This window comes from Spermophilus citellus, assembly GCF_964194105.1.
Source record: "Spermophilus citellus genome assembly, chromosome: 3".
NCBI lineage: Eukaryota > Metazoa > Chordata > Mammalia > Rodentia > Sciuridae > Spermophilus > Spermophilus citellus.
The window spans coordinates 37,941,035-37,950,788 of record NC_138184.1 but is presented as its reverse complement, the minus strand read 5'-3'; the positions used below and the strand labels follow the sequence as shown (position 1 = coordinate 37,950,788).

Genomic DNA, 9,754 nt, shown 5'->3' with positions numbered 1-9,754 from the left:
CATGCCTGGGTCTGGATGCTGCCTCCATCTTACCTGACATGTATGGAGACTCCTGTGTTGAGGAGATGTTATTGCTGCATTGCAAATGATTATGCTTTCAGACTCAATTTTGGGTGTGGGTATTGTTTGCTTTTGCTTTCTTTCCCTTTTCTTATATCAGCAAGACTTAGAATTTTCTTTTAGGAATCATCCCTGTCCCAATTCTCAGTCTGCGGTTTAGATGGTGCTCATTATCCCTCATTTCCTCCACCTAGTTCCAGGATTTCAAGGGATTAAGCAAATTAGCTCATCAGTCATCAGAACCGTCATGATTGCCTTAGAAAGGGCAGAAGATTCAATTTGGGCCCAGGAAGAGAATTAGGCCCAGGATTTTTTCATGGGCATTATTGGAGCAAAGAAACTCTTTCTACTCTATTGGAGGTGTAAGGCTAATCCTGCAGCTACTATTGGCCAGGATCAGGTCAAGGCTATGTGAACTGGAAGCCTATATGAACAAAAAGGCCAAGAGAGGTGCTTTTTGACAATCCGGAGTAACCATCCAGACCTATCCCTAGATTTCTCAATCCATTAAAATCAATAATTCCTTTTATGTTTAAGCCAGTTTGATTTAGCTTTTGTTCCCTTTTCACAGTGACATGTTCAGGGAAATGGAGATGTATATGTTGGTAGCTGCTGTATTATTCCATTAACAATATTCTGGAACACTTTGAGATAATGAAACAAATAGTCATTGACTTGAAAAATGAGATCTTTCCTTCTCCTTGTGTCTCTGTGGCCTTCCAAAGAGGTAATCCCCATCAGCCTTTCATATCCCCGACCCCAATACTTTTCTCCCAAGTACATTTGCTTATTCTGGAGATGGTTATGAACCAAGTGTCCGTAGCATCCCTGTTTTTCTCCCTTTGGCAACAGCTTAAGTGAGAAGAGTAGGCAACTCTGTGCTTACTTAGAAACCAATAATAATTAAAGAAAGAGGCGGGAAAGTACGTCCATTATAAGCTTTTTCTTTTTTTTTTCTTTTTCTCTTTTTTAGAATTTAAGCTTATGAGTTTATCTACGCCCACTATATTCATAATTACAATTTAATATTTGCATACAAAAGCTATGTAAAAATCCATTTTTCCCAAATATACAAATTTTCTTTTTGGATAGTTTAAAACATTTGATCACAGATTTCAACAGAGTTTTAGGCTGAGAAAAATATTACCAATCTAGCAATATCACTTAACACTGTTTGCAAAACACACATCTTCCAATGACTGTTCTTTTCTATTCTGTAGCATTTTTCTGATTATCAGGGCATGAAAACATTATGGGGGGAAAGTGTTTTCTCTGAAGAAGGCATGGTGGAGAACTCATTTGGATCTAATTAAAGATGTAAAGTTCATATGGAAAGAAAGAAAAGTGGGGTGAAGTCCTGTGAATGCATTCATGCCCTGATAATTGCCGTATCAACAATACACGTGTAAAAAGTCGTCTTTTGTCTTACATTGTGCTCCATATGTACATGAGTATTATCTGCATCCTGAGGAGGACAGATTTATATTTGATTGTCTTGTGCATAAGGTGGGTCAGCTTTAACTGTGCAACAGAAAGCCACAAACAGCGTTATTACCTGCACGATATTGCTCTTGAAGGCGGCATTAATTAATGTGGAAACACACTAGAAATGCACACTTTTTGCATTTGCAAACATTTATACAGCACAGTAAAAATTCTGTGATAAGGCCAAACCTTTTTTTCCCCTTGTTTTTTTTCTGTGTGTATGTTTTTTAACTTTTTTTTTTTAAGATTAAAGTAAAATGTTTCAATTGTAAAAAATACACACCGGGCAAATCCTTACCTGGATAATAAATATCTACATCACAGTACAATAAAATTTCTTCTCTATAAAATTTAAATATGGATTATAGTCTATCACTATGAAAGAAACACTAGGCTAATATTTCCATATTATTAAAATAACAGGAAAAATTATGAGCTTATTTTAGAACCTGATGCCGTCATGGTTGGAAAGGGCAAAGAGATTCAAATGTATCATCGCTCTCCTTTGGAGGAGGAGCTGTGGCTTGGTTAATCACTTGCATTAAGTTCTTGAAAAAGGTTTAGCCTTACAAATGCTGGCTACATTTCAAAAACCATAAGACCGATTTCATAATTTATGACTCATGCAGCAAAAGGTCAATATGACACGAATAGGTTAGAGTTCCATAGAATAAAAATGTTATCACTGACAAGGACATGCTTTGGGGGTGCTCAGCAGTTCCGTGGAGGCTGTCTGGGGGCTTAGTGTCGAGGAGGGGCCGAGGCTATACACCTGTTCACGGAGGAGCAACGGGGAATGGGTTGCTGGAGCCGAGCTGGGCCTGGCAGCCCTCCGGGTGATTGCACTGCAGGCTGAGGTGTCCCTCGGGGCCCAAGTGAGGGGACATCGCTGGGCTGAGCATCAACACGTCAAGCACGTCATTGAGGACTGAGGCTTGTTTGACTATTAAAAAGCTCTGAGGCGGCACATCGTGTTTTGAGCAGAATCATAAAGGAGGAAAGCTCTTTACTTTACCTCCCCACTGTTTCTGGAAGGACTACATGTCTGAATTGAAGAGCAAAGTACACTTGAGGGTTACAAACACACATGCGCACGCACACAACCCTCACGATCGCATACAGACACACGCGCGTGCCCTGCGCACCTGTGCCTATGTGTCCCTAACTATGAGCGACTTTTAGGTAGGAATCCCCGCAGTGTGGGTGTGTCCTGCTCTCCTGGAATGTCTCCCCAGGGTTGGGGGGGCAGGGGTGAAGGCCATTTCCATTAGGTCCATACTTGATTTGAAAGTCCGGACAATGTAAGGAGAAAAACGTTAAAAAAAAAAAAAAAAAAGAAAATGTAAGAAATCCCCAGCAAATTCCTCCCAGTAGAGCTTTTTGAGATGGAGTTTTGAGATGCACTAAGTATCTCCGTCAGTTTCAGAAGGAGTGAGTTTAGTTGCTCTGACCTCCACAGTCATGATCCTTTGAATCCTTAAATCTTCTTCCCTCAACTTGAAGTACTGTGAGCTGTCCTACTTAGTGTGAAGTATTCAGCCTTCCACAGGGCTGCTAGACCAGGGGTTTGCCTGTGTAAGGCAGTCATTTAAGGAGTGGGAGATCTAATATTTTCTCTGCTCAGGGCTAGCTGGATCGCTACCATTGAACAACACCCAATCATAGTTAATCCCCAAAGCCTTCTGATATAGCTTGATAGCAGGGTCTGCACTGCCATTAGCATCTGGGTATCTGATGTCCTGGGCATTCTGTCAAGCAACACGAGGAAACATTCTCTGGAAACCCTGATGCCCTAGAATCCATGAGCCTGTCTAGTAGCTTGCCTTCTCTTGGTGCTTTTGGAAAGAAAACTTGCCCCACACAGGTAAACTTCTGTGTTACTCTGGAGCTAGAGGTGGCGGTTCATTTTGCAGAGTGTTTCCAAGGGGGAGCCAACAGAGGGAGTTGAGATGTTGGCAAGGCAAACGTGTAAGGAGACTGGCTAGAGGCTGCCTAGAAAACCCCAAATCCAAACCAACCATCTATATAGATAATATTAAGGCAGGTAGTCTGCCTAACGAATTCATGCTTATATTTTAATCTCTTCACCCACTTCCTATATCTGATTAACAAGTACTCTAGTGATAGTCTTTTCCCAGAAGCCAATGTAATTGCTTTAGCACATCAAACATACAATTCCCCTCCCCTCACATGATTTCCAGTCCTGCTGGGGATTTTCAGTGCTGTTTCTTTTCTTTCTCCAAGACCATCCTGTCTTCCTCTAAATCCTTGGCTAGCATTGTGCAAATTCCAAATACATATCTCTTAACTGCTAATGGGCCACACTTGTTTGTCTAATGAAGCTTGAAATTTGATTATAAAAGAAACCATTCAAAGAACCTTATTCCACCCTCACCCCCTGAAATTCATACAATAGGGAAGGTGAGGATTTAGGACATCATGTCTTATTTACCAGATAAGAAAACCAAGAACTAAGGTCCAGAAACCACCTGCTGACAGAGCACAAACCAGAACTCGGGCACCCTGACTTCTAGGCTGGTTCGGCTCCACCAAACCTAAAGAAAATGAATCCACTTGGTTTTCACAGTGACTATCATTCCTTTGTTTTTAGGTAAATCTCATGGATATGGCTTATTTTCCCCAATATTTCCAGGATAAGGCAGTAAAAGGCAGGCAAAGGAAGTTTATATCTACTATGCCAGTGAAGAATGAGATACATTCAATTGCTTGGGTACATTCTTTGCCCATTTTCTGATGCTGAAGTGATGAGGTGTCACCGTTTCTTTTCTGGGCACATCTACTCCATGACGGTCATCGGAGAGGGAGGTTGGTGACAGTGTTCTGGCATGTGACCCTCAGGGGTTTTTCTGCTGAATATCTGTCAGAATAGTGCTATAAAGGGGATAGGACCAGTCTTGTGTAGGGAGAGTTGAGCGATTTAGTGCCTCAGAGTCGGAGGGAATATTTGTGAATAAAGAAAATCTCTTGAGGACGTAGGACCCAAAGGAAACATTCCCAAGTCACCAGCACATGAATACTGGATTTCCTTCAACTTGGAATTCAACAGCGCTAATCTCTCCTTGGAATTCTCCAAACCAGACTCAAATTTCAGCTTGTTTATCTCGCCTTGATTAGAAGACTTGATCCATAGGGGAAATCTGTTAACTCGGCAAAGCTGCAGCCAGGATAAATAACTTGAGCAGCTCGGGATATGGCAGGCCAGATGCCATTGAAACATGACGACACCCTATAAACAGGTTTGACTTCTGTGGGAATGTTCTGTGACCCTCAGCTCTAGAGAAGTCTTCCTACCATGAGGTAATTGTGCGTGAAGTTTTGGAAACTGTGGAGTCACTAACATTGGTGAAGAATTCCAATTTCTTTGGGCTCGCTCAAGAAAATTATTCTCCCTGGGGCCTCAATCAGCCAGATACCTGCAAATCTTTTGAGTCATATTCCTGTATAACTTGAAATTAAATCACAAGGTCACAAAAATGATGAAGGGACAGCTGATTTGTTAGGACACCAGTATTTCTGTACAGTCCAAGTTATGCGGGAAGGAGAGAGTCCTGAAAAGAGCATGCTCTCGAATAGATGAAAATTTGATGCTTTCCCTAAAAAGCTGAAAGCCACATCTAACCAAAGGTGGTTTGTGCTCTGCTACCTTGAGCCCTGCAAAAATCGGAATTGGATCACGATGGTGGCATTATCTCGGTTTTAAGGCTTCTTTACTCTTCTGCAGTGCCATTTGGCTAGCTTGAGTCTCTGACAAGGGGCGGGTGGGAGCTGGTGATGGCCAGGTGCTGGTGAAGTGATGATTGTCCCCCCCTCCCCCCCTCCCCTGCCTCCACAACTGTAAAACCTCCAAAGCATTCACATCGAAGGACCGGGGAACAAAATGCAATAGTTACAAGGACCCGCATTCAAGGGACAGTTTCATCCATGTCTATGCCGAGGACGACCTCCCTTCCCCCCAGACGATCGATCCCTCCCAACAAGAAACAAAGAAACGAACAAAAGAGCTAGGCAATGGAATGAAATGACACCCGGTAGTGCTGTAGGAATTATGAGAACAAATCCAGTCCGTCTAATCCTCGAACACTTCCAAGAACAGAGGCGGGAAGAGTTCCGTGGGACACTCCACCTTCATGTGCAGGAAGCGGCTGGCATGGCAGGCTCCGATCATGCGCAGGTCTGTCACCTTCATCAGGAGTTTTGGCCAGAAGTGGGTCACGTGGTGTTTTCGGTAATTGATATAGTGTTCAAAGGCCAGCAGGAAACTATCTTGGTATTTCTCTATTCTCTCAACGCAGGCGAGCCCTGGGCGATCTGAGGGGAAGGAAGAACGAGGTTATCAATTTGGGGGGAGAGAAGGGTTATGGGGGTTGAACCTAGGGATGCCTTATCTCTGAGCTGCATCCCCAGCCCCATTTGTTTTCTGAGACAGGGTCTTGCTAAGTGGCCCATGCCACCCTTGAACTTGAAGTCCTTCTGCTCGAGTCTCCCCAGTTGCTGGGATTGATGGCATGCACCACTGCCCCCCAGCTAATACTTCAGAGGTGGGAAGAGGTGGCTTCTAGTCCTGTAGTGAGAGGTGGGCAGATTGGGGTCTTTTCAGCCCCAAGGAGGGAGCCTGGATGCAGCATGAATTCCATGGCACTAGGGACCAAGTGACAAGGGAGCGGCAGCACTCTGTTTGGATGAATACCTCTAGCCTAGACAAATCACCTCCTTGGATGTGAAAGGTGATGCCTCCCTCCGAGGGCAATTATGCAGCGGACCATTGCATAATGAGGGAAACAATTCTGAATCTCCCCTGGCTGCTTGCAGGAGTGGAGAGGACTAGCACAAATATGTCGGGGTAGGGAAGAGATCTGAGAAGAGACTGGGGACATTGCTGAGGCCGGAAGACTGCTGTCTTACTGTCTAGTAAGAAAGTCTCTTGGATATAAAGAAACATCTTGAATTTTGTTTGAGGCTACAATAAGCCACACCTTCCCTTCTTGTATTCAGTAGTCCTCCCCCTTATCCATGGGGCCGGGGATGTTCAAAGATTTCCAGTGGATACCTGAAACTACAGCTAGAACCAACACACCTCATATTTATGACAATTTATATATAAAATTTGGTTGGTACTATCCATAGTTTCTAAAATTGTGTACAATTAGAATTTTACATACATATAAAATATATCCCTCAGTACTCATGAGGGTGGTTCATGAATTGGTTCCAAGACCTCGCAGATACTTATATCTGAGGAAATTCAAGTCCTTCATTATAAAATGGTATAGTATTTGCACATAAACTACGTACATCCTGTTGTATACTTTAAATCATCTCCAGATTACTTATAATACCAAAGGCAATGTAAATACTACGCAGATAGTTTTTACATTGTATTACTTAGGGAATAATGCCAAGAAAAAAGCCTGTGTGTATTCAGATGCAGTCCCACACCCCAAAAAATATTTTCCATGTGTGGTTGGTTGAATCCTTACATATAGAGCTGAGGATAAAGAGGGCTGGCTGTACTGTTTTTTTTTTTTTTCCTTTGCATCGGAATACATTTCAGATATGTTACCCATATATTCAGCCATTGATGTAATACGCATTTCTCAAATGCTAAAACCTAGCCTAGGTGCCTTGTCCTCAAAAGAGGAACAGTTCAGATAGAGACACTGTCAAGTTAAGCAGGTAGTTAGAGTGCAAAGGGGCAGGCACTAAAGCAGAGCTCACTCAGGTATTCTGCAAATTCAGAGGATGAATCTGAAACCACCTTCTATTTAAAGATTAGCTTCCCTTAAGTTACAAGATGTGTTCTGTAGTTCTTATTTATTACGACATGGTCCTTGAAGAAAAAGCTGTTGGCATTATTCTCCGCCCTTCACCCCTGGGAACAAATTTTGACACACTCATATGATTTCCACACACACAGCTTAACAAAGAATGATCTGGTCCCTCTCATCCATGTCCGTGTACATGGAAATGGGAGGAGGCAGGATAGGTAATGTCTACTGAAAGTGGTCAATTCATAGTCGGTCTCTCTCTGTGGTACTGAGGACTGAATCCAGGGCTCCTTAACCACTAAGCCCCACCCTCAGTTCTTTTTGAGATGGGGCCATGCTCAGTTGCTGAGGCTGGCCTTGAACTTGGGATTCTCCTGCCTCAGCTTCTTGAGCTGCCAGTGTTACAGCTGTGCACCACCATGCCTGGCTGATAGTCCTTATTACCTCTTTTTTTTTTCCCTTCCTACTATCCTGGGGAATTCCAAAAAGCATCAGACACCTGATGCCTTCATTCAGTTCCCAGCCTATTGGCAAACCCCTATTTGAAGGGGGATTGAAGACTCATTAAGTGATTTGAAGTAGCATCAGACACATAAAACTCCTTTTACACCCAGGACAAATCTAAGCGCACTCACCTGAGGACATTAACAGGACGGCCTGAAGGAGGGCTACTTCGGTGTCATCCAGGTTGAAAGATGACAGAGACATGCCCAGGTCAAAGATGGCATCTGACACCACCCCAAGACCCCCGTTTTTCAGCTGGCCCCGTGTCACTGCCATTTCCCCATTCAGGGTTAGAGTCTCACTCTCTGGGTCATAGCGCACTGCAGCGCGAAGGGACATGATCTCCATGCAGCAGCCTTTGAGGAGGATTATCTGGTCTTCACATGGCAGCTGAAAAGAAGCAGCCCACATCAGCAAAGGACAAAAGGAAAATGCCAGTCAAAGCCATATGTCCATATGTGTCCTAAAAGCAATAGGAATGATCTCTGTCATCGACACTCATCCAGCATTTTTGGAGTCCCTGGTTCTTCCCCCCACCCCTCTACGTGGCAGCAGACTTTCAACAACTATTCTTAATGGTCCAGGTTAGCTGTAATCTTCAACTTTAACCTCAGTAGTTTGCATTTCTTTTATGACAGATATAAATTTCCAACTGGCATTAGTCATGTATAAATCCCATAGTTTGTGGATTGTTTTATGTTTTTACTGGATATCTGCCTGAGAGCAGGGTTTATGCTAAACGTACCAATTTTTCTACTTTTTTTTAAATGCCCTCCAGTTCTGATACTTAGCAGTTGACTCTACTGTTCAGTTTGCAACAGCTTCTCTTTATTTTTTGAAGCAAGTTGGCACCTTGAGTCTCTTAAAAAGCTCAAAACTAGGAGGCTATTGACAGATGCTACTAAAGAAGCCCAGAGAGATAAAAGCTTTGTCCTTCCCAGTGAGTCGAGGAGGGCAGAGGTGAGAACAGAATTCAGACGTGTTGGCTCCTAAGGTTATGTTCAGCAACTCAGACACCAGAGTTGCTCAGCACACCAGATCTCTCTGCCAGTATTGTGATTTTGTTTTAAGCTCATGTGTCTACCCCTTTAATTAGGATTTATGATAATGGGAAAACATGAACAATGTACTTTATAAAATAACCAGCAAAATAATGCAAATTTATTTTGTGGTTGGGGAGTTTAAATGCCATTATCAAACTCATTTGAAAGGCTCTTAATGTATTTTTGATGAATTGGGCATCATGCTAAGATTTACATGCATTCTTATTTAATTTTCCAAGTAATACATTGGGGTAGATATTCTAAATCCAGTTTTATTTATACATGGGAAAACTTGGGCACAGAAAGGGTGAGTGATATGGTAGGGGTCATGTGAAAGTCTTGTGGGTGAGGCTAGAATTTGAAGCTAGATCTGTCAGAACCCAATGCCAAGGGTGGGGGGATGAGAACACTCAAATATCATGGATATGATTGTACAAACTATGAGTATGTAAGTCACAATAATATCTTCCTCACATAATATTTACCTCTTCCTTAAAGCTCCTTATGAATTCTTTCTGGGAAATGCTCTTGGCAACACTTGACTAGTGCAATTTCGGTTTTTATATGGGAGTGGACATAATGCTATTGAATTATGTTTAAGATGCTGGGTGTTACATATTTTGCACTAGCTTAGCCTAGTCACCTTACCATTTAATTTAAATGGCTTAGCTTTTTCTATAGACTAAAAGTCATTTAATATTTGATTCTGGGGTTCATATGTATGAAATCTTTACATGAATTCTTTTCTTCCACCTATTTTTAAGAAACCACTGATTTGCTTTTGTTTGGGTTCTGACTTATATTCATTAATTATATCCTTTAACTCATGGCCCAAGGTGTGGTAGGAAGTGGGAAGCCCAAGCTTGGGTGGACCCT

General features: G+C 42.5%; 1 protein-coding gene across 6 annotated transcripts in view; it reads right to left on the bottom strand.

The window, feature by feature from the left end:
- Positions 1-1,746: 1,746 nt before the first annotated feature.
- The window catches only part of THRB (thyroid hormone receptor beta), a 375,028-nt gene continuing 367,020 nt past the window's right edge, over positions 1,747-9,754 (bottom strand). For all 6 annotated transcript variants that reach the window (XM_081283514.1, XM_081283518.1, XM_081283513.1 and 3 more), the window contains 2 exons: positions 7,967-8,225; positions 1,747-5,874 (listed from right to left, as the gene is read on the bottom strand). In XM_081283514.1, coding sequence (XP_081139640.1) covers positions 5,633-5,874; positions 7,967-8,225 — 501 coding nt within the window. In that variant the 3' untranslated portion in view covers positions 1,747-5,632. The remainder of the gene's footprint in view (positions 5,875-7,966; positions 8,226-9,754) is intronic.